General features: G+C 40.6%; 1 protein-coding gene across 1 annotated transcript in view; it reads right to left on the minus strand.

The window, feature by feature from the left end:
- Positions 1–13465, minus strand: part of LOC126547968 (DENN domain-containing protein 1A-like) — a 109910-nt gene extending 96445 nt beyond the window's left edge. Inside the window, exons 1-11 of the mRNA XM_050196033.2 lie at positions 13330–13465; positions 12836–12900; positions 11593–11636; positions 11454–11503; positions 5722–5829; positions 4060–4129; positions 3861–3956; positions 1612–1665; positions 1093–1154; positions 769–867; positions 11–61 (exon numbers count right to left, since the gene is read on the minus strand). Of these exons, the coding sequence (XP_050051990.1) occupies positions 11–61; positions 769–867; positions 1093–1154; positions 1612–1665; positions 3861–3956; positions 4060–4129; positions 5722–5829; positions 11454–11503; positions 11593–11636; positions 12836–12900; positions 13330–13346 (716 nt within the window). The 5' untranslated portion in view covers positions 13347–13465. The remainder of the gene's footprint in view (positions 1–10; positions 62–768; positions 868–1092; positions 1155–1611; positions 1666–3860; positions 3957–4059; positions 4130–5721; positions 5830–11453; positions 11504–11592; positions 11637–12835; positions 12901–13329) is intronic.
- Between the last annotated feature and the right edge of the window lie 12139 nt (positions 13466–25604).

Genomic DNA, 25604 nt, shown 5'->3' on the forward strand with positions numbered 1-25604 from the left:
TTTAACAAACCTGAGGTAATCAAGAAGATGATTGGGAAGAACAGGGATATATATGTGCTGCCTGTAATAAAAAAGAAAAGGACAGTGGTGAGAAAAGTCAACAGTGAGACTCCAAGGGGGAAAAAAGAAAGATATTTTTAAGAAGTCAGCAGGGACAAAGTACCCACGTTTTATACAGTCATCAAACACATCCATGGTTTGAAGTTGAGATCCAATCAAAGAAGCAAGCAATGATTTCACCAATTCCAGTTTTGCACTAATGCCAGTATGTGCACGAACGAAATAGTTCATGTTAATCAGTATTTTTTGCATTGTGTCTGTGGTAAGCTTAACAAAGGTCTAAAATTATCAGCTTAGAGAGTTCCACCTTAGCTGAATAACACCTGGCAACAGTCAGGTACTGTATGCATGCTTCTGAAACATTAAACTCTGTAAAGTATGATAAGTTGATAAGGCTTTTCTTTAAAGGAATACTATTCAAATTGGAATATTCACACCTTCAGGTATGGCAAGACACATTATGAGCTGAATATAAAGAAAAGAGGACTTCATTCACAACATACAGTCATAGAGTAGCTCTTCCTCATCATGACGAAAAAGTAAAAACAACAAACGAAGTCACAGAAACCCTACGTCTTTGCTGAGCACTATGCACACACTCTAAACACAGTACAAAGGAGCCACAAACAATGTACACAGTAAAGTTTTCTTGGTATACCAGCAAAGAGTAATTCGCTACAAATTCAAACAAGGATCAACATTACTCACCACTCCATGGGATAAATAAGAGCATTCGCTGCCTGAACACAGGCACTTAGCCTGCTGAGGCGTCTTGAGGTGATCAAAATTCTTCGCTCATGTAGCATGCTACATAAGTAACAAAGGCAAATGTGTGAGCTGCTTCATCAGCAATGCACAGTAAACTGAACACACTACATATCTTAGTCTAAACCATTATCAGACAACTCTGTATTATACAAAAAGAACACAGCCAGAATAGTGTCACCAAAACTAGGGAAGGACTGACGTATGGCGGAATAGAGAAATGACGAAAACTTGTAGATAGATACACATGATAAAAAAATAACATACCTTGCAAACAACACAATCATATTTGTTGCATCAACCGCGTTGAAGTATTCCGTCAGATTTCTCTGAAATGAGACAATGCAAGGCTTACTTCAAAGAGAAAAGTCTCGGATAAGAAAACAAATTTATGTAAGAATAACTTGAACACTAAATAGCCTGAACAGCCACATCTAAGAAAGAAGCCTTCCCTGTTTATTTCATGCCCCTTTTTGTTCATATTTTTAGTTTTGAAGCAACTCCTCCAAACAAAAGAAGAAAAAAAAAAAGCCTTCACAAATCAAATACTACTAGCATTAAAAAGAGGACATCTGCCAAAGCTGCACAACAGGCTTGCCATGAGTGAAGATTATTTCACAAAATTTATTACTAAGCCCCAGGCTAATTCTTCTGCAAATGAACCTTCAAGTGCAAAATAAATTGCAGTCATTTGTATCTCCTTAACTTTCAAACAAATCATTTGATTAAATACCTAAGTGAACACTCCAAACATTAGCAGGAAAAGCTTGAATAGCAAATACTCACATTTTCAGGAATGCTTGGCAACTTTGTATGATCTGAACAGGCACACTGAAATGGCTGAAATTATTTCTCTTGTTACACACTACAGAAAAGCATACGACCACTGCTACAGGTAAAGCAGATTCTGTTACTAGCATTTTTTGGAAGCAAGAAACGTTTTTATGGACTATAATCCTGTTGCCAAGGCGATGCGAAGGTTGTAGGTTCGGTCTCTACCTGCGGCGAGTTGTTTTTTCATCAACTTTCCTTTCCATTAATTTATCGTTTCTTTATTTCATTTATTAAGCACAAGTAATTTCTCCTATGTTGTCCTTGGTGTCAGTCTTTATTGGCTTCCTATGAGATATACATGTATATATTATAGAAGAAAAAAATGCTCTGGATACAGTTTTAGTGTAGCAGAAGCAAATAATTGGCACATGAAGAAAAAGCGTCTTTACTAACATTTGAGCCATGACATGGCCTTTGTCAGAGTGAACAGTATGTTACAAGGGAAGCCACTTATATGGACTCTTATCTATAATCACACAAACACTTCTCTTGGTGTGAAAACAAGCATCATAGTTATGATTAAAACAACAGTACATAGTATATGCACCTTTGCAATAACTCTTAAAAACATTTATTTTTATATACATAAGTTTTTCATGCAATGGCTGCAACCACACATTTAGGACTACTATATAAAAAAAAAAAAGACTGCAGAAATTAGTTGCATGCAGGCTTTTTCTGAAGTATGCAAGTTCCTCAGCTGCAATGGCACCTTTAATACAAAGTCCCCCATGTTTATTTTCTTTGCCTTATAGCTACCCTATTACCCATTTAGTGATGGCACATACCCGAAAGAAAAGTGTTTATTTTCTATCTAAATGCACAAAACACAGAGAATAAGCATAATGAACAACAACAAAAATATTTTGCAGAAACTTTTTCAACAATTTGGAGGAAAACTCCAGGCAGAAAACTGGAAGTGGGCTTCACCTGAGGCCACCTATGGCTTTGTTTGGAATTAGTATAGACAGCTCTCGTCATATTTGAACCACGGGTGTGCATTTTATTTGCTTTACATCAAGTGTGTGACACCACTGCAGCTGGAGATCATGCATCGGTCTGTGTCCTCTGACTGCGCTTTCGAAAGAAAGCAAGTTGAGTGCCAACCTGCTCTATACCAACAAATGACACTTGCTGCTTGTCATTAAGCGCTGGCTGAAGACATTCAGCCAGAAACTTCGTACTAAATACTGATACTAAGCAAGAAATTTTTTTTTCTGGTATGTTGCCTGTAGGCAACACTCATCAATGAAGGGTTAACACAGTAATCTAGCACTCTAGCTACCGCAAATGGCAAGATATCGTGGGTCAGTGTAGGTGACATTACTTGCAACAAGAAGCATGTTTAAGTCATTGAGTGGCGTGCGCAAATAATGTTTTGTGAGTAAGTGACCTTGTTCGTATACACAAGTATTTTCAGGGATAGAGAGCAGAGATTTATTCATGTCTCTGCATTTGTTTTCAGCGATAGCATTGGCTGCTAACATCCAAAACTAACAAGATAATGTGATAAGACATGCTGTAGCACAAAGTCAATAAAAACCCTGAGCAATGAGCGAATAGTAATTCATCACCCTCACCTAATGGAAAGTAGGAAGAAAAGAGAATAGAATAACAGGATAGATTTAGGAAAGGGGGAAAAGAAAGGCAGACTTAAGGCATAGAAAAAGACAAGTGACCAATTTCCCCAAGGGTGGATCAATCTCATATGCCATCTATGAGACGCAGAGGCCAAGATGGAGTATTGCCTTTGTTGATGAGCCTCAAATACCTAACACACTCAACATCAGCTCAACCACAAGGTTTTCCTTTTCCTCTATGTCGCACACCACTGGGCAATGGTGTTTTGAAATCCCACGTTCTTGGCTCCATGGTGCCACAGTACACCAAAACATGCACACTACAAACAAACCTTGAAGGTTTCAGTAAATGCAGTCTACATATCAGCATGTTAACCTATGGGCAATTGTTAATGTGCCTTTCTTGTGTCTAAACACTAATTTAAAGAAATTTGTTAGTTCATACACTGTATAGTAAGAGGAGTGATGAAAAAATTGAATATCTTGTTCAAGTTGTACACATGGCACTAAGCACCACATAAAGCCCCACATGTAATTCCTTTATTATCACAAGTTTTCATAATGTGACGTATCAAGAACTGTGTCCTTTTGGTTTGCATGCTGGGGAAAAAATACACTTACATTTTTATCCGTGTCGTACACAACCTTTAGCTGAAACCCAGGTTCGGGAACCGGTGTGTTATAGAGAGATTCCAAGAAGTGACCCATCAGACTAGACTGCAAGGGAATGCGGTATGATGACTGTTACAAGTAAAACATGTGGGAAATCGACATAGTGGTATTACAACGTCAGTAAAGCAAGAGAAAAATCTTTGCTTACATCTTCTTTGTTGGCTAGTTCTGCGATCTGGTTGAGCACCTTGTAGAATGTTTCATGCCAGGGCAAGTAGCTAGAAGGAAAATCAAAATGATCAAGTGAAAAAGAGAGAGAGAGAAGGTGTGAGGCATAACCAAGTGCTAGGAACCACATCTTAATTCCATGGTCTTCTTTAAGGGGTCTGCAGCAGCTTTTATGAAAGATGCAAAATTTAAATGGTGTCAAAAGCCATCCCCTTACTAAACTTTTTTTGACAAAGAGCTTCTGAATGCACCCTGTATGAATAAAGTTATCAGCAATCTAATACTGCCACTGCCACAACCACATGGCCTTGTCTTGTTTTTCATAATTTAAACTGCGCTTGAAGCTATGCCACCACATACAAGCAGAATTGTGCTTGTCATGATTCACCTATCATTGTGCCAAGCTTTCGTATCAGTATGACATTGACATGTGCCGTCTGGTCTTGGACTACAGAATTGGCCCAATGGTATCGCCATTTCCAACCAGATGAGAGCGCCACCCTGTCAGGGATATTTCTGCACTTCTGCTTCTGCCAGAGACACTGCTTAGACATAACACCTACATAAATCTGGCCAATAGCCATCACGCTTATCTGTGTGCTGGAATACACACGAAAAGTGGTGGGGATTTCAGGAAGTTGAAAACAAGATCAGGAGGTTTATTGAATGTAACTGAAAACTCCCTGCTGCTAGTACACGAATAATATTAGACTAGGTGCTAATGACAGTATTGGTTAGCAACTGTGCAGCTTTGTTTACTGTAGTCAAAAAGTGTTGCTGGGTCCCTTTATTCTCACTTTGATTGTGAATACATTGAAAATTATTTTAGCACTTCAAGTATAGGCTGAGAAGTGAGACACTGATAAAATGTTAACAAATATGAAAGGGCATGTATACAAATAATGACACCATTAAAAAGCAATCGAAAGAGCTTGTTATAGTTGACCCACAGGGTACTGCTAAAAATTACTGATATCCCAGCAGCACTAATATTCATAATGTGCACTTTAAAGCTGCCATATAAAGCTGGACACATGATGGAATAAATTTTACGGATGAGCATTACACGGCTCAACGCCGCCCAATCACACCGCACACATGGACGAAGCCAATAAGCTCCTGTAGGTGCAATTCGTTGCTGTTGGAGGCACAATTTGTTGCTGTTGAGCCAAGTCATGCGTATCCACAGAATTTGGTCCATTGTGTGAATCCAGCTTAAAGAGCTTGCATCTGATGCATGGGGACAAAATAAATGCTATCAATTATTATTGTGCCTTATTCTACATTAGGCAAAAATGATTAGGAACATATGACATAGAAGTCCAACATGCCTAAGAAACAATTAAGCACATTCTCAATAAGAGAGTTGGGCTAGTTGGTGCTGTTGCTTTTGTGACATAGTTATGGAGAACAAAGGCATGTTTTTTTTATAATTTAGAAAAATTATTAAACATTTTACTTACCCTTTACGAACTGTGGCTGGTAAGCTTCTTTAGTATTTATTTTTAATGATACTGGGCCAGCATAACCACCCATACATTGTTTACCTTCCAACAATAATGCAGCTCCTCACAGCTTGAAGTTTTAACAAAATGATCTGCACACACTCTGTGCACATTATAGCCACCATGATGCAGCTCACCTTAGAAGCACAAAGCAGGTTTGAGAGTTGGGAGCATGACGACAATAGCCGAACGTCCATTTGCTGTCGATGCTCGTCAACACAAAGCTGAAGTGCTGCACTGCAGTACTAGAAATAATGAAAAGCATGCGACTACAGTTTAAAACATATCAACTATGTGCATTCAGATTGGTTAACAGCTTGAAGATCTACTAAAGATATAATTATTTCCCCATAATTTCAAAACATTTTTTCAGTATACATATTCATAATAAACCCCATTTTTCTAGTTGTAGTTCCTGAGCTATAATTCTTTTTATTATTTTCAGGGAAAGAATTTATATTCCTACTGCTAGGCCAAATTGCACTGTTGCAGCTCTACACAGAAACATTTAGCCTCTTTTAAGTAAAAGAAGAAAAAAGAAGACGAAGAAAGTAGACAACAATTTACACCAACATGTGAATAATTAGTTAAAAACTGTCAGTTACATTTTGACTGATTGATTGACTCACAGGGCTTAATTTCCCAAAGCAACACTGCGGCTATGGTGACACCAAAGTGGAGGGGCCCCTGATCAGTTTTGACCATATGGGGTCCTTTAATGTGCATCTAAATCCAAGTACACATTTTGTACTTAGCCCCCATCGAAATTCGGCTGTCGCGGATGGGAACTGAACCTGCATTTTACATTTTGTTTTGCTAACGTTAAGGCATATGTCATATCATACACAGAGTCGAGTTGCAAAATTCTTGCCCTAATGCACATTTAATATAACTTTGTCTGATTTCCCACTGAATCCATGTTACTACGGAATAAAAGACACGAACCCCACTGAAAAGCAATGTGCTCACAATAAAAATTTCCAACACTAGGCTAGCCATGGGTATTCATTTCAACTTCAGCACATGAATCCCGAGAGAATACGGAATGACATGTTTCCAGAATACGCGAATATGCCGCAATAAGAAAACAATGAAGAGCTTTTATGCTTCCAATTATTTCACTGGTTATAAGGGGAGGTCAGCAGCCTGGGGGCTAGCAAATCTCATGGCATGTTTCGAGTCTCTGGCAGTGTACTATTACTTGAAGTTGTTGAAATGGTGGTAGGATGGCAAAGATGTGTCAAAGAGACCAGTACAAATCACTCTGGACAAGCTCTAACAAACTATAAAGTAATCTTGTGCTGAGGAGATGCAAAAAAGTAATCAGCCAGTAAGGTCTTGTTTTTTTTCTGTTTGCCATCTGATATGATGCAGCATGTGAAGTTTACAAAGAAAGAGTTGACAAATAAGAAAGGCAAACAACAAGAGATACTGTATTTCTGATTTTCAGTTCTCTGCTCCCCCTAAAGCACCCACAGCTTCTCTATTCTAACTAGCATGGCAACAAGGAGAACAGCAGCTACTTTGTGATATCAATTTACTGTGTCATGAAATATAAAACACAGCCACCAGATAATCAGCATAGACTATCACTAGAATATAAGCAATGAGTATAGTCATGATAAAATAAACAAGAGCACAAAAAAAAAGGGGGGGGGGGCAATAGCTCTATCTCATTAGCAGTTTGACGTTCAAAAGAAAACTCACTGCTGCTATTCTGGAGATATGCCAGTAATCTTCTCAGAAAAAAGAAACAAAAAGAGCACATTGTCATGTTTACAGCCGATGCAGTTGCTGGCACAACAGTGATAGAAAAATAAAAGGCCAAGGAAATTTAGCACTTGTATCACTGGTTAGTACTGCCCCTGCACAAGCACAATGTTATGTGGCTCCTAGCAATCAGACAAGCAGATAGAAAAAAAACTTGCTGGTTGTGCACAAATGGCACACCTGCTTTCTGATCACATGGAGGTTAAGTTAAAAAATAAGACATCCATAGAGAAGTCATGAAGCTAACCGAACCGAAGAACAAAATGTTTTCAGTTGCCTGTACTTCTATGCTGTTGATGCTGCTAAAAATTAAGTAAGATAAAACACACAATGTTATATCAGTACAGGAAGCCAATAGACAATGAAGCCAAGGAAAGCAATGGAGAAAAAAAATCCCTTTTTCATTGAACTGTATAAGTTACAGGCGTGAGGTAAATTTACAATAAACTTCATATTTGGGGCTACAGTGGCAGATACAGGACGCCCACCCATTAAACTGCAGATATCATGCAGTATGTGATCTCAGATGCACCCACAACCCTTCCTATACCACATTAACACATCGAGACTGCTAGGGTCAAGATTTTCATTATGCAATGAGCACTAGGGGTATTGATGGGCTCAAGCCCCTGTTATGCTCATTAATTTAGCATTACTTAAATAGACCCCACATTTGATTTGAGCATGTGTAAAAGTCCTGGGCACCATGCCTAACAGGCATGGTGCCCAGTGTTAGGCATGGTGTTAGGCAAACTAATTTTGTATATGACTTGGTGAAGCTTGAACGAGTAAAGTCGAAATAACGTCTACTATACACTAATTAAAAAATTTTTTAAGGGGCAACAGGGCAGGATGTAGTGCCAAGTCAGAACTCCAACTCACAGCTGCTTATTTTAGCAGTTTATGCATAGAACGCAGCTATTTTACCCATGAACACACACACACAAAAAAATAAACATAGAATAATTGACAAATTTATTGGGATGGAAATAGAAGCTACTTTTTGTTAATTACTGTCTGTGCGCTAATGCACGTCACCTCTGCAATGGCACCTTTGACACCTATTTGTAGCAGCACTTAAAGGGTGGACTGCAGCTGTAATCGATGACAGAAGACTGGGCAGCTTGAGGACAACCTCTTTAGCGAGTCTATGGCAAATTCCACATGTGTCAGACGACCAGGTTTCTCAAGGTTTCCAAGCATGCAAACTGACTAAATAGGTTGCCTACAAGCCACTTTCTCTGTCACTGTTAACACCTTGGCTGAACTTTGTCAAATGCCAATGCATCACAAGAAATTATTACGACTAGAAGACATGAGGATTCCCGAAACTATCTAATAAAAAAGAATGACTGTCAGTTACATTATCTGAGAAGAGATTTTGTCACGTCTGCTTTGATATTTTACCTACTGAATTCCAAGTTCTCGGGTTTTATGTGCCAAAACCACGATTTAATTATGAGGCACGCCGTGGTGGGGGAACTCCAGATTAACTTTGACCACCAGGGGATCTTTAATGTGCCCCCAACGCATAGGACACAGGCGATTTTGCATTTCGACCCCATCGAAATGCGGCCATCGCAGCCGGAATTTGATCCCATCACCTCGCACTTAGCAGCGCAACACCATAGCCACTAAGCCAACGTGACTGGCGAGAGATTTTACCTACTAGTCAGCCATTCATCATTCTTAGTTCTTGCTGTTCGAAAGTCATCATGTAAACTTTCTATATCTGAAACAACACAATTGTTAGCCTGCTCTCTGTTGCAGCAACTCGAATGCACAAATTATTTTTCATATTTTGAGAACACTGATGTTAATCCAGTCATACAGAGGCACTAAAATGTCAGTGGCCACAGCCAGTTGATGCTCATCAGAGTTTTAATGTTAGAACCACATAAATTCCACAATATATACCAGATTAGTAAAAGCAATCTTCCCCCTTATGGAATGCAACTTTTAAATCAACTCGGGAGTAGCTTCTCAGGCTAGTGTCTTTGCCTGTCTGGCCATTGCAAGGGCCAGTGCTCCCTACTGTGCCACTTCCTGATATTGGCTACCACATGCAAACTAGAGATGGACAAAGAGTCGTTCGTGTCATGCCTTTTATTATTAAATTGTCACAATGCTTAATTACACGCACGCACGCACACGCACACACACACACACACACACACACAAAAGACTAATAGAAGTTGCAGAGCACCCACTTAGAAGCAATAATGTAAACTGATGACATGGGGATCTTTTATATTAATTTGGAAACAAGAATTGTACAAACAGTATATTCATTACCCATAGCATGGAAACCATTCATAACTTGGGTTTAAAATTTCAGAAGTACAACAAGTGATTATGATTATTCCAGCTAACAGCTTGTGCTTTCACACCCAATTCATCTTTTTTTTTTTGTCATTAAATATTCACGTGTCATTTGAAACTCATTTCTTTACTTAGCTACTTGTAGCACCTCACAACATCTAAGGTAGAGAAATTACACAAGATGTGCGCATGAACATGACGTAATGACTCATTAGTATAATGACTCAAGAAAGAAACAAAAGTGGTCTTAAAGCAGCCGGGTTTTTATAGAAAGGTGTTGAAAGCAGGAAGGCCATGTCCAAATGCATTCATTATTAAACACCTGAGAAAACCCACTGTGTACATGTAAAAAAGCAGAAGTGTGCCCATAGAACCACGCCCCTGCCAAAATATACACCGAGGATGCTAACGTAGCTTGCAGGCTATGAAGGCCCAAAAAAAGATGAGCACTAGATGAAAGTGTGCCTTGCATCCCTAGTCTTCACATAACAGAGCACTGTGCATACCTATACACTGTACCAAGATGAAGATATAATAAATGCACATAAATGCGATGGGACAAGCAATATTGTCCAGTAATACATGACATTACTGCATAATCTCAGGGGCTGTGTAGTTACATCCAGAAAACGCTATAAAAGTGATTCAGTGTTACTAAATCCAGGTAGGTTCTTCACAAGAAAACAGTATGTAGCTACACATCTCCAACAATATGTGGGCGCTTCCAACAGGAATTATATTATGCCACACTGGGCTTCGGGACGGTTTCCCCAAGTTAGCCACCAGAAGGCACCAAGAAATGCAAGTGCAATTTAACTACTGCCACCTCCAAGCAGCTATGAGTTGTATGTGGACCTTTTTTTAAACAGCAGTTCAAGGATAAAAGGTCATTATTTTAGTGCTGCTCGAAATGAAGTCACTATCTAACTGCACTGATGAAAATTGGTAAGGAGTCTCTCTCTTTCTTTTTTTTTTGTTTTACTGCCTATGCCCTGAAACTGCTTGAATTCAAAACTACAATATTCAAGCTGTTTTTCTTCAGTTCTGCTTCAGAGACCAAGAGTAACAGGTTTTCTTTTATTTTTCTCAGTGGCTACTGCTCCATCTCTAACTCTTTCTGAGGTATAGAGCAAAAAAAGTAATGGCAGCAGCCAGAAGTAAGGCATTGCATAGTTCAGCATCCTGGTGACCACAGATGTCCCAAAAATGCACCACAGAGTGCCATGACCGATGGTTCTTTTGATGCAAGCACACAAGCCCCTGTTTTTTCTCTTGCACTGCACCTATTATCAACATAGATAAAGTCTGCATACTTTTAAATTGATTCATTAATTAAATTCTGGGCTTTTACATGTCAAAATTATGATCTGATTATGCATGCCGTAATGGAAGACTCCAGACTAATTTTGACCACCTGGGATTCTTTAACGTGCACTTAATTCTAATCTAAGTACATGAGCGTTTTTGCATTTTCCCTCGTTCGAAATCCGGCTGCCGCGGCCAAAATCGAGCCCACGACCTCGAGCTCAGCAGCGCAACGTCATAGGCACTGGGTTACCAAGGCGGGTACACTTAAGATCTCACAATATTGATATACAAATCTAACCCTAAAGAAACCTTATATTTATTATTTAATTTGTATATCCTTACATCAGGACTACCCAGTGACTTGGACAACACTTTCAAAAAGCAGGCAAACTGCTATATGTCACAATAATGCTAGTTTGCAAGTGCAGAGTTAAAAGTTTCACTTAACATTATTCACAACATCACTTACCTGGTAAATTCACAAGGGTAGGCAAACTCTGGTACAGATTTTAACACCTCCTGAAATAAATGCAAAACAATTTCTTCCAATACAGGCAAACAGGTCTGACACAAGCTGATCAAGCTACACAAGAGATTCAGACACTTACGTCATTGTTATAAGAATCCGGAAATTTCTGCACAATCCATGCACCTGGAATGTTTGAAATTTGTCAGCAGAAAGATTCTTAGAAGGCTGTCACCAATGACAAAACAGAAGCTGCAAATGGCAGGTGTATTTTCACGACGCCTTAGGTCATAACACACTCTATCCAATGCGGTTGAATAACCTCCTAAATAAGATGAAGTACGTATTTATCATTCAACTACTGCAACAATTGCAAGTCAAATACAAACTTACGTTTCTGAGCAATTCTACTTGATAACCAGAACACAGTACTTGCTAGTACCAATGACACAAAAGTAATCTAAAATAATTAAAGACAAGCTAACTTTGGCTTGGAAATAGCTGGTTATGGCATATTTTGCTTGACATACATTGTTGTCCTCCTTATTCATTTACCCACCACTGTTAGTAAAATTGTAATCCAGTGTATTTGCCGAGTGCCTTAACTAACAGGTTACTGCCTGGAAAAGCAAGCATAGTTCATAAATACAAAGCAGCTGCTATTATGAAGCTGGTTAAGCTAACAAATGTATGCTTTATCCTCATTACATGAATTAACTCATGGTGATGAATGCATTTAACATTGCAAAGCAACACAGAGCCAGTGATAGATTTCATAGTGGAGGGCTCAGGATTAATTTTTACCACCTGAAGGTCTACCGTTCACCCACAGCACATAAGCCAGTATAAATTTCACAGCTACGCAATTTACAACTCACATCGGCCTAAATAGAAACCACTAGGTGCAATTAACCCGGAATTTAACCGGTCAGTTTTAACATCTGTATAAATCACATTTAGCCACTTATGCATTTCTTGAAGCTGTTAAAACATACCCCCTCACACAAATGAACACTCATAAAAAATACATAATGCGCCGTGTTGTGGCAGAGCTGAATTTTAACAGGCCACCGCTACAATTTCCGGCGTATGTTTATCACAACAGGAATCAACATAGTTAAGGCCAGTTTCAATGATCGTTTCGCTAAGCGAATATTAAAATCATAAAACAAACCACAGCTGCGTAGGAGCCGGTAATAACTGCAGGAATACACATTAGCTAATGCATAGCGGCAGAAAGTGACATTTTCGCATGCAGTAGCGTTTTGAGCCGGCTCGAGGTCATTTCATCCAGAGATAAAATAAACCAGGCGCACAATAAATTCTACCAAGAAGAGAGCCATGCAACAACAAAGAAGATAGCGGCAAGAAAATGGAACACTTACTTTCGTTGCCATTCCTCGGTATAACAACTTCGCAGAAGCATTCAATTATTTTCGACGGCGAGTCCCTGCGTGGGTATCGAGGGTCGTGGATCAGTTAAGTGTCACCTAACTAGATCGCCGTATCACGCCTACATGCGCCGACCACGCGAAACAATACCATTTAAACGATGTTCTGAGACAGAACAGAAATCTGGTACACTGATTCATAAGTGCCGATCAGCACAAAAATTTAATACGTGAATTATCAAACGGCTGTGACATACATAAACAGCTGGAGAACAACAACGGCAACGAGTCACATCTTAAATTTATGCGTTCACAATTAGCAATGGCTAATTTGAATAGCAGCATGCGAATGTACGCGATTTGATACATTAATTGGGGTGACATGACCTAGAAATAAACAAACAGAAGCTAAGATGGGGAGGCATCATCGTTCACAGCCACTCCTCCGCACGTCGGCAAACAATAAAAGAAAACAATTGCGTTCTTACCGTATTCTTGAACCCATTTTTTATGCAGCTTGAGACTTGTACCAGCAATGGTGTTAGTGAATCTGCTTATTGTAAACTTTCGATCGCCCCTCAATCGGTAGTACGAGAATTTAGCCATCCTAGCCCAACGGCTAGCGCCATGATAGCAGCGATAACGAGCGCTGGTTCCAAGAGTGAAAATCCATATAGTCAACTTTATAGCGCTTAAATAATAACTATAATACTATTTCATAAATTTTTACATAATAATAAAATAATATTGTAGTAAGGGCTAATTTGAGAGTGAATTACATACTTTTGATTTCTGAGCGCTGGCCTTCAGAGTTTCTGTGGCTATGGCATGGCGGAATCCGTCTGCTTCGAAATTGTTCGTTTAGGCTGCATCGCAGGCTGGGTGCAGCTAGTATGAACATTTTTAGTTTGTTTGCTTTAGATTTCGCGAGTTGTGAAGGCTTCAGTGGCCTAAATGATTGTTGCCTGACATGATGCTATGATACAGCACAAGTGTCGTGAATACGGGCATCCAGCCGGCCAAATTTGTTGCATTCCGAAGCAGCTGTGTTAAGATTTATCAGAAATGCTAGCACGAACGTTGGCGCGTCGGTGTCGCTTAACGCGGTGTTTCTGGACTAGTGCAGAAGAAGAAAGTAATCCTGGCCCGAAGACCGAAGAGGAGCGTCGCCAAAGGACAGCGGAATACAGAAAGATCTTTCTTGACATAGATGCATCTGTTTGTTTGGGTCGTCTGTCTGAAAAAGAAAGACAAGTTCATGAAGCACATAAACTTGCTGTTCAGGTAAATGTTACGTTTTCACCGCAGTGTACTCGCGCCTCTTAGGCCGCTACAGCCAAGAGCACAGTCCACCTTAAAATAAAGGAAAGTTTTTCAACGACCGTATGCACGCGCTTTCGCAGCCGGCAGGTGCTATAAAAGTATGAGCCTCTTCATGAAATTAAGCCATACGGCACAATGATGTGTTTTATTAGAACATCCAAGTTACTGATTACTGATTCCAGAAAGCACTGAAAATCTTGCCGTGCCGTCTCATATACTGTGCAAGTAGCACACGATCCACAACACAAAATGCATTGTGCTGTGGTACGTGCTCGTCAGAAGTTTGAGGTTTATTCGCAGTCCTCTAAAGTTTACACAGTTTGATCATGATTGAATCCATGGCCTTAAAGGCTAGTACGGGTTCACGCATATAAACAAAACAATATAAGTATTTAGAGATTTCCTTGCAGCGCACATCAAGGATGTATACATCCTCGATGTATAAGTTGTATAGCTGTATAGGCTGTTCGGTTTGTAAGATAATCAGGTGAAATGCGGTGACACGAGAGAATTTGCAAAATGCCGGTACAGTGGAGATGCAGTTATAACCACAGTAGTAGAGACGTGGACGAAGTGCTTCAATTACTAGGCTACCTAAAGGAAGTCCATACAGTAATATAACTCTAAGCAGTGCTGGTATGTAGCGGCACCTTGTGGCAGTTTGTTCAAATACAATGTGTCAAAAACGTCTTTGTGTTTGTTTATGTATTTAAAAATGCCTTACAGGCCCCTAGAGACATTGCATAAGGGGTGGATGATCATTCTGTTCTTCGTCGAAGGAAAAGAAAAGCGCCACATACTATCTCCTTGTGGTGTGACCCAGTCATCATATGATGCCACCCTTATAGATTGGGCGTGTTTGTCCCTGAGGCTGGCTGTCGCAGGACAGGACCAGATCTGATGTTCGAGATTGACGTTGATCGCAGGGCAGTTGGGGCAACCCAGTTGTGTTCCTCCCCAAAAGCTCAGAACATCCTTTGCAATGGATGCCTTGGTTCTTGCCTTGTGGATTTGTGCGCTCTTGCTGAACTCAATGTTACAAGGTGGTGTTACCACTGTGGTTGCACAGGTCTGCGTTACTGGTATTACTGCATAAATGGTCAATTATATGAGTTCTAGTCGTAACCGTAGGCATACAGAAGCCATAAACACGGCTTGTGGTGAAATCCCTGAGTGATGCATAAATGTTATTTGTGCAGCAACTTTCCACCTTCTTTTCAAAGCACTGGACATGGTTATATTGTGCAGTCAAATCAAGGGATTGTGCCGATCATAGCAGTCACCATATTTCTTCTTAAATGTTGTGGCTTCATTGCAGCTTTATTGCATTCTATTTCATCCTGGTGTACATGCCACAGTTACGTAAAGCGATAACGCTCCAAAAGCTAGGTAGGGCTGCAGACAATTGTGGACAAAAGAGGTGCAAATTCAGCCATTTTTGATGCCTCATGGTAGCAGTGCCAAGGAAATAGACTGGTTCTTTTTGATTGCCAACAAGTGTTTGAAACTAGGTGTTCTTTGCTTTAACACTTTTGTTACCGTGCCTATTGAAATCAAGCAATTTGATAGACACTTTTTCTATACATTATTATACATTTCTGTTCAATTCTTCTACTGGCAACATCATGCACCCTCAGAAATGATGACTGAACCTTAGCTACTTATCAGATTTGACAATTTTCGGCACATTGGGAGTCTGGAAAAATACAACTTTCACTGGAAGTATCATCGAGATTAGCCTCCGATGCTCCCAGCACGTCTTCAATAAGAAGACTTAAAGTTAGTGCTTCAGTCCATCTGACAAGACAATTTTTAAATGACAGCAGCAGCGAAGACATAGAAGCTTCTCTCAGTATGTCATTTTTCTGGTGTCATTTTTCTAGGTGTTTTAACGATGTCTCAAACAATGGTAGATGCTCATGAGTGTGTGTTATTTTGATAATTTTGCTTGAGTAATATCAAATGCAACTTTATTTTACCCCTTGTGTGTTGCTTTTATCCATCAGCGCTTCGACAGTGTATGCACAAAGGTTTTCACGCACACAAGAGCTCGCAGTCCATTACAGACCAACCTTCAACCAAAGCTTGACTAGCTGTCTAAGCTCTTGCATATTGAACACCGCCTGTTCAAGTGCTGTTATTCATTAATGTACAATAATGTGCAAAATTCCACATTACTGTACAGCACTGCATAGAAACTGAACAATACATATGGAGGCTCTAGCACTAGCTGAACCCACACTAGACTCCCTTGCTTGCCCAGAAAAGCTAATCAAACAAAATACAGTATGAGGATTCTTCTGCATGCTCCCTGACGTGACGACCATTGCTTGGCAAGCCTAAAGAATGCATTAAAGCAGGAACCGTGTACTTGCTGCAATGAGGAAAAACAAATGTTCCCTGTACAATTAGAACCTACCCGTTTTCACATTTGCAAAGCTACTGCTTTCCCACATAGCACGGAAATCACCAGAGCTAGTATTGATGCCAATAAATCTGTGTGACAATTTTTTTTTTGCCGGGTCTAACTTACAAAAGTTGTGATCTAGGAGCCAAATGAATATTTTGTATGATTCAGATTTTTTTACTGTCAGTACTTATATAAAAAATAGCGCATTATAACTTTTTTTCACATCCCTTGAGACAATTCTTTGAAGTTTCACATGAGAATTCTCAAAAATTGGCTGAGGAATTATTACTGCTAGACATTCATTCAAATCACCAGTGATCAGGCTATAATCTTATGTATCGCACTATATGTTTCAACTACTACGTCTTGAAATAAAATGTTAAAACATAAAAGCCCTGAAAATCAGCACATTTCTCGTGGTAATGAAAGAATTAACCCTGTAGCTGGCTCGCATGCCTCTCGAAGAGCAACTAAAGCCTTGACTATGTGCTTTTAGCTTCAGTCACTGTCAAAGTATGATAAATATTAAAGCAATTGCTCATGCTTCATCTTGAAATCAAATTATTTATTTGTATGTAACAGTAATATTATGTCTCCAAAGGGAGAATTTAAACACTAGCAGCTTTCTGATGCACTATACAATATTGAATTCCTTACTACAATGATCATTTTGCTAACCGAGTGTGTGTCATATTACTTCTCTTTTAGGTGCAAACATAAATATATGTAATGTTCGTAAGAAGATGCAAGCATTTGTACGAGGGCGAATCAGAAAGTCTTTGCCCCTATTTTTTATTAGCCAAGATAAGGTACATACAGGTAATTGCATATATATATACATACTATAATATGTACCTTACACTATTTTTCCACATAGTCCCTACACCGGTTCAGACAGTTGTCCCATCGCAGCACTAAATTTGAGATGCCCCTGTCGTCAGTCAGTGACGCACGCGGCCTCCTTGAACACTCATTGCCATGCAAGTCTTCATGGCCTTTTGCAAGCTCACAACACCACTACCTCACATTTTTCAAACCGAGACACCTTTCCCCATACATGGGCTGCATTTCCCTGTGGATTTCGATGGGCGTTCATCCCTTGCTCCATAGAAAATGAATCGCACTTAGTTGCTCGTACACCATGGACATGTGCAGCACAATTACCATCTTCAACAACTGACAGCAGCGCCGTGCCGTGGAGCTACCAGAAGATAAGGCCAGGCCGCTCCAAGAAAGGTCCACCGCTGGGAATGGATAGGTTGAATTTGTATTTACAGCCGTAATTTGGCTAAAGAAGATAGGGGCAAAGACTTCCTGATTCACCCTTGTAAAGTCATTTGCACTTGAAAAGTTGTTTGTTCCCACGATACTTGCTTTCAAGTTTCATTATGCTGATTACAGTGTATGCAGTTTGAAACAAGATAACACAGTAACACATTGCTACCACAGGTGACCATATTGCCACCACAGGTGACCACCGAATAGCAACAGCTTTTCGGTGGTCACTTTTTTTGTCACTCATAGCCATTTCTTTGGGACACACATTTGTATTCCTATTGCAGAAAGGTGAAAAGACATATACTGACCCTGTGACTGGCTTCACCGTCTTTTCTGGGCTCCATCATTACGTGCGTGGTGTGTGCTGTGGCTGCGGATGTCGTCACGTGAGTCATAAAGTGCCAACTGAAATTTCACACAAATTGAGCAGTGAAGAGCCCTTTGCAAATGATACCAACTCTATTAGTAGTTGTGTATCTTTACCGTTAGTATGTTGTTCATTGTGTGTAATGGAATATAGAAATGATTAGCCAAATTTCAGTATAAATATATTACCATATCAATTATGAAGTTGTAGGGGACATTGAGAAATGTCCAAATGAATTGTCAAAACGACAGGCCAACTGTTGAACTGTTCTCTCTTTAGCACTAGACAATAAGCTTCTGAAGCTTAAAAAATGCTGCCAGAATATGTAACCGTGCCTGCCTTCTATGGGGACCTAAAAGAAGAATCATGTAAAAGTTGACTTCTAAGAATTATTAATCGAGATGTTTTTTAACACTGGAGACAACCTTTTTATTGATAGTGTGATCATTAGGCAAATAATATAAAAGCTTGCTTAATTCATGAATTACTTATGCACAATAATGTACAGTTCATACTACACACATTTGCGTTCCCTTTGATACTTTAATTTGTGCTTTGCATTTTGGACAAACTGTATAAATATATTTATATGTGTACCATCAACAACACTCCTATGACTTATATAGTGTTCTTAAGAGAAAGTAGTATTTATAATGCATGAGTTTGGGTAACATGACTGACAAGGCAGAAGAAAGGAAACACTGACGTAATTTTCTTTCTTCTGTCTTTGCCTATCATGTCCCAAATTTGTGGTTTCATACTAATGTGTCCAGAACTACAGTAGATTGTGGTATTCATGTATGGAAGCATTCCAGAGACCAATGGAATGATTCCAAGCTTTTTTTAACCTCAGTAGGAGAATCACAAGTGTATTTTTTAAAATAATATCTTATTTTCTCTATCACTACCTAGTATTAACTCATAACTTAAGATATGAATGCTGGTAAACAGTCCAAGCAGCTTTCATTTTTTTAAAGTTATCATAATCACATTTTTTTTTCCAAGATAAGTAAAGTAGCCAGATGTCCCAACTTAGGTAGCACATGTCCCACTTCTATAAGCAGCACCTTGCTGACTGAGGGGCACTGTGCTTTGTTCCCCTGCTGTACAAACCTCCCCCACCCCACCCTTTCCTGCTACTCTAACAATGGTACAACACAGCTTGGACAACACAGGTTCAATGTGCTATGTTCTGTCAAAAGAGGAAGTCTTCTCAGCTGCACACCTTGTGAATGGGCAACAAGTGAAAGATTGTTGCATTTTGAGTGATCATGACAGTGGGAACAATGGAACAAAGAAATTGCACATGTCTAGACCTGTGGTGCAAGTTTAGTTGGCTGTAATACTGAAAATTACCGCTGGTGCCACTTAGAAGAGGAATTATAGATAAAACTCTGCAACCACGCACATCAAGTTAGTGTAGTAAACATCAAAAGTACATTACATATTGAAACACAAAATTAGAATTGTTGTAAAAAAAGGTTGATTACTAGCGGGGAAAATTGAAGCAATCTGTCGCTTTTTGAATCTTGTATGCAAAGCATGTCAACGATGCTTTCAGCGAGATGTCTCAAATTTCACTGCCTTTTTTAACATTTGGGCTGCTTTTGTGCTGACGTTCTTAAAGCAGAGGGCAGCTTCACTCTTCAGCATTTTGAAGTAAATGTTTTTTCCTTTATATACAGGTGCATGTACCAAATGTATGTCTGTGTTTTCTGCTGTTCTCTAACGTGAACACAAGTTTTAAAAATTGCCTGTGGTGAATAGCACGATTTTATTCCCCGAGTTGGATTACTCAAAAAGTGGACATTATTTGTATGTGAAACTGAAGTGAATAAGTGACCCAATAATAATATTTTACTAAGTATTTTTCTAACTAATATGTATAACTAGTCACTTTAAGGCACGTGTTACAACTTACAAATTGGAGCCAGTGAGCTACACTTGTCGTTGTAACTCTGGGACTGGCACCACTTCTCAGATATTCCTTTCCAAAATCTGCAATGAAATGCATTGTTCCAGTCAGTGTTGCAATTCACTGCTAAAAAAATCTATCTGTAAAAAAGTTAAATGGAACAATAAAACCTTTCACCGCAAGTTTTATGCTACTTATCTCAAAAGTGGTGCTAGTCTCAAAAGTCCTGAGCTTGTGACAGGCACATACCAAGGTGCTCCCCCCATCCCCGCCCCCCATCCCCGCACCCCATCCCCGCCCCCCATCCCCGCCCACGCCACCAATTCTCACACACATTCCTAAAGCGCCGCCAAATCAATGTTGAGACTTGACAGCTATTCGGTGGTGAACATTTTGCTGCCTTTTTCACTCCTTTTGGATGACGCTATTTATCGGCATCTCCTGGGGTGTGAAGGCCAGTTTTCTCATCGATTCAGTGCCCATGTGATTAACTCGAAATACGTTCAATTGTCACCATCTATTCAACAGTCACGCACATGGCTGTTGCTTCATTAGTTCAACCTTCTTTGTTTAGACTGATCCAGGCACCAGGAAAGGGATTCAGTTCGTAGTCAGCTGGTCTGTATGCTTGAGGAACGAGTTGCAGCTGGAGAAAACGCCACTTGAGTTTAACTTTTCCTTTTGCTTCATTATTTTCTCGAGTGGCGGGTCACCACGACGCTGGCAGATCATCGGAACCATATACCTGCGATATGGGTTAAATAAAGTACTAATAAAGTAATGTGAAACAGCGTCCATCATCAAACCCTGCAATAACCCTTAAACCGATAAGCAATATGACTTCACCCGTTACCTCGTCTGGTTCTTCCCTAATTGTACAGCACTTTTTTGTGCAAAATTGGCAACTGGAAAGAAGAGTCGCAAGGAGTTCAGAAATTAAGCCAAGGCAACAGCCAAACGGAAAGGAAAAGCGAAAATTAACAAATTTAACCATTGTTTATGAAAATATTTGTGGATCAACATCTTTTTATTTAAAAAGGAAGTAGAGAAAACGCTGCCGGAAGTGGCGAACAATTCTGTGTATTTTGAATGACACTTTACTGTTATCGGTCGAGCCGCCTGAAGTAGCCACTTCTCTGCTGTGCTTATGTAGGTGTTTTTCTAACCCTCTACGGTGGGCGCAGTACGTCTAGAACCGCAGCGTCCTGCACTCTACACGGTTGTACTGGACTGGCGGCCTCGCATCATTACGCAACTTCCCAAATAACAATACAAGTCGATTTTGGCACTTCACTTGGTAGAGCAGTAAACCAGGGATCCAAAAGAACTGTGATTGTTCCACATATGCAGTATATATTTCTCTATAATTCTTCCAGAGCTAATAAAAAAAAAGACGCCACAATAGTCGGATACAACTTAAGTCTGCAGTGAAGCCTCGTACACGCCCTCATAACCGCCAGCCACTGTTTCTCCACGAGGCCGCAAATAATTCGTACTTCAAACTTTTCCTGTTACCCAAATAAGGCGGTAACCACAAAAATAAAATTATTAGCGTGTAATTTTATACGTTTTCCCTCACCTATTATGGTAGAATGGCAAAAGCCTAATTCTTTTTGAAGTGAAATAAAATGCTTGCTTCGCTGCAACTATTTAATGCCAAGTTTCACTTCAGTTGGCAGTGAAATTTCATGAGTAAAATGGGCTCAGCAGTGAAACGAACTGTACTGCAGACTTCTGAAAATTTAATTAATTCTGGAGTTTTATGTGCCAAAACCACGATCTGATAATGAGGCACGTCGTAGTGGGGGACTCCGGAAATTGTGGCACACTGCCACGATTTGGAGCAACTGCCTGTTATTGACACTTCTATATGTGTAACAGATTGGCAGGGTCAAGGAAAGGCGGAGGTGTAGGCATGCTAATTAAGCAAGGTATGAAATGGCGAAGGGTAAAAGAGTCATGTAAGGAGCATTTAATAATTTACGACACATGAGAAGAAAAGAAAAAGAGACATGGCTGGGAGTAGCTTGCCTATATGAACAAGTAGTGATAGCAGATATCAAAATAAATAATTGATTGATTGTATTATGAGCGATATATTGAGTTCAGGAAATCAAGCTAGGGGATATTAGTAGGAGATTTGAATGCGCACATGGTGGATTTAGACAGATATACTGATTACAGCAGTTCTCTAGTGCTGGATCTGTACGATGAACAGAACCTTATAGTAGTTAAAAGGGAGAATAAGTGTCATGGACAAGTAACGTGGCAGTGCTGGAATAGGCAGTCAAGAATCGACTACGCCTTAGTCTCGGAAAGGGTATAAGAACGACTTGACCAGATGATGAAGATGAACATCAAAAATATAGCCTGGGTAGCGATCATAAACACATAACCTTAAAGTTTGGGAGAGATATCGACGCAAGACAGGAACTAATAGCACCAGAATGCTTAAAAAATAATGAAAAGCCAATAACAGAGATACCAAAAAGCAGCAGAGAAGAAATTAAACGGAGGCGCTTCCTAAAGCAGATTGGAAATACAAGCAACTGGTAGACGTCATGCAGCATGAGATAAGACAAACACAGCTAAGAAGTTGATGGAGGGGAATCACCTAAGTGGTGGAACAATAAGATCGGTTAGCCAACCGGCCAACCGATCTTATTGCGTTATCAGCATGATAGCATTGCCGACAGGAAATGCTATCATGCTGATAACGCGCATGCCGTTCGTTACTGGAAAGTACCGGGCTCGCAGCGTTAAAGAAAGGAAACGCATCAAGGCAGATGACGATTATCGCTGTGTGGCAGAAGGGGCACTCCAAAGGGTGTAAACTGTTCTTAGAGTGTAGCCTACACTCTTAAGCAAAATTACACCCTATTGCCACACAAAAATAATCATCTGTCTTGTCCGCATTTCCTTTCTTTAACTCGGCGAGCCCGGTACTTCCCATTAACGAACGGCATGCGCATTATCAGCATGACATAGCATTCCCGACAGGAAAGTAGCGGGCGCGGCGTTTTCTAGAAAGGAAACGTGAGCAAGGCAGGTGACGATTATCGTTGTGTGGCAGATATACACCCCAAAGAGTGTACTTTTTATCTAAGAGAGTATAGCTGCTGGAGGTTCCTCCATGAGCACACCTCCATGTTGTACATCCAGGCGCTGGTGTAACTTCAGTGTAGGTGTAACCAATGCCTCCTTTGTGTAACCTAGTCTGCCGCCTGTACGTCTTCCCATTTTCTGCGTTTATTCAATCAGCATGGAAGCGCCGACTGCGAAGACACGCTGAGTCCACCATCATGTACGCGAAGACGGACGGAAATCGGGCCGCATCACGGACGTTTGGAGTTCCCGAAACTTGCGTGCGGGACTGGTGCAAACAGAAGAATATTTTCGCCAGCAAAGCAACAAGGTAGGGTTACAGTGGACTGAAGCAGGGCCGCTTCTCCGAAGAGTCACTGCAATGCTTTGTTGCACTGCGGATGGGCACAAGCGGCCCTCGTATCCCATCTTCAGACGGAAGACGCTCCCGAAAGGAATCGTACTTCCGAGTGGCGTGATTGTGCGCGCAAATGAAAAAGGTTGGATGACGGACTTGGTCGCAGACTGGATAGATAACATTTGGCCGGAGAGACCCAGCGGCAGTTTGGCTCTGCGTAGGATGCTTGTGCTCAACACATTCAGGTGCCACCTTGACCAGCGCATCAAGGACAAGCTGGCTGCATGCAACACCGACCTTGTCGTGATACCCGGCGGCATGGCATCGCAGCTCCAGCCGCTCGGTGTTTGTTTGAACAAGCCAGTGAAAGATAGAATTCGGGTGCAGGAACACCGAATGGCTTGTCAGTGGCTGCCACAAATTCACGCTCGCCAATAAAATGAAGCGTGCCTCGCTGCAGGACTTTGCTGGATTGGTGAAAGATGCATGGTGCACGATCCCGTCCGCCATGGTCAACAAGGCTTTTAAAAAGTGCGAGATTTCGAATACCATGGACGGCACCGAGGATGAAATGCTTTGGTCCATTGATAGCGATAAGGAGTTGTCTGATAGCGACGACGAGTGATATGTATTGCCCCACGCAACTCGTACCGGCGCAGTGAAAATCTTGGCGGCAGGGTACGCCATTTCCATTTGTGTTTTTAATTATCGCAACTTTAGTGTATTGGTAATAAATAGGTTTTTTCCAAATGAGAGAATATATTTCTGTATGAAAGCACGAGGTGCGCGGTATGGTACTCTATATCTTTATTTTTTTGGTCATGGAAAACGGGTGCACGTTACAATCGAGGTTTAAATTTTTTATTATTTTTTTTCGTCACGGAAAACGGGCGCACGTTACAATCGAGGGCGCGTTAGAATCGAGTAAATACGGTAATTGAAATTGTAAATAGGCAACCAGGAGTCATCAAAAACAAAGTGAGAGAAACAAATAAAGTAAATTGGATGCAGAGGATGAAAACAGGAAAGACCACATAGATTTACAAGAACGGCAAGAAAGGAAAGTGGAATCTGTAGGTTAACACTAAGGGCAGTGCCTTGCTATTTGAGGCCCGAGCTGTTTGCCTAAGGACGAGACCGTACCGGGGCAAATATTCGCAACAGCATGATGCATGCGTCTTTTGCAGCAGAAATCCGGAGACATCTCAGCACGCCATAGTGGAATGCGAAAGTATTCACTCTGCGAGACCCGTAGGTAACGTCCGCCTTCCGGAAGCGCTGGGATTTAAAACGGATGGAAGCATTAACCGGTGAGCAGTCGAGATAGGCAAGAGCCGTTTACAGAATTGGTGGAAAGAAAGAAGCAGGGAAGGGATTGATAGGACCGGATCGGCTACAGGCATAGGTAGCTATACTAGTTAAATATACAGGTTTTAGAAACGATTAACGAGTTATAGGCAAAATGCTAGAGTGATAAGCATGCATAGTTTACCTGATAAGCTCAAGCAGGCTAGGTGACTTTTTTGTCACTGCCCCGTTTGAAAGGGGTTGCAAATCATCAGCATCGGGACGGAGCCCGCCGCGGTGGCTAAGGCGCGTCGTAGCTATCCCCTACGCGGGGACAATCCGCAGCGTGCCGGTGACGAGCGGACACACTCGTCACGGGCACGGTATATATATATATATATATATATATATATATATATATATATATATATATATATATATATATATATATATATATATATATATATATAGCGTTCCTAGTTAAAGGACACAATAGACGGAAAGGATTGCTATGGAACTGGCGTTCATCTTGTCTACCATTTTATTCTCACTTCCTTCTCCTCCTGAACCACGGAGGAAGAATATGTAGGAGTTGAAACTCCCATCAGCGAGGGCGCGCGCGGGCGGCCAGATAAAGTCACAAAAACAGCATACTCCGACGGGGGCGCATGCAGTGGCGGCGCCTTGCGGCGCGTCACGCAAGCCGTAGCGAAAAAAAAAAAACAGACGCCCGGGCGGACA

The sequence above is a fragment of the Dermacentor andersoni genome, chromosome 1 (genome assembly GCF_023375885.2).
Source record: "Dermacentor andersoni chromosome 1, qqDerAnde1_hic_scaffold, whole genome shotgun sequence".
Lineage (NCBI taxonomy): Eukaryota > Metazoa > Arthropoda > Arachnida > Ixodida > Ixodidae > Dermacentor > Dermacentor andersoni.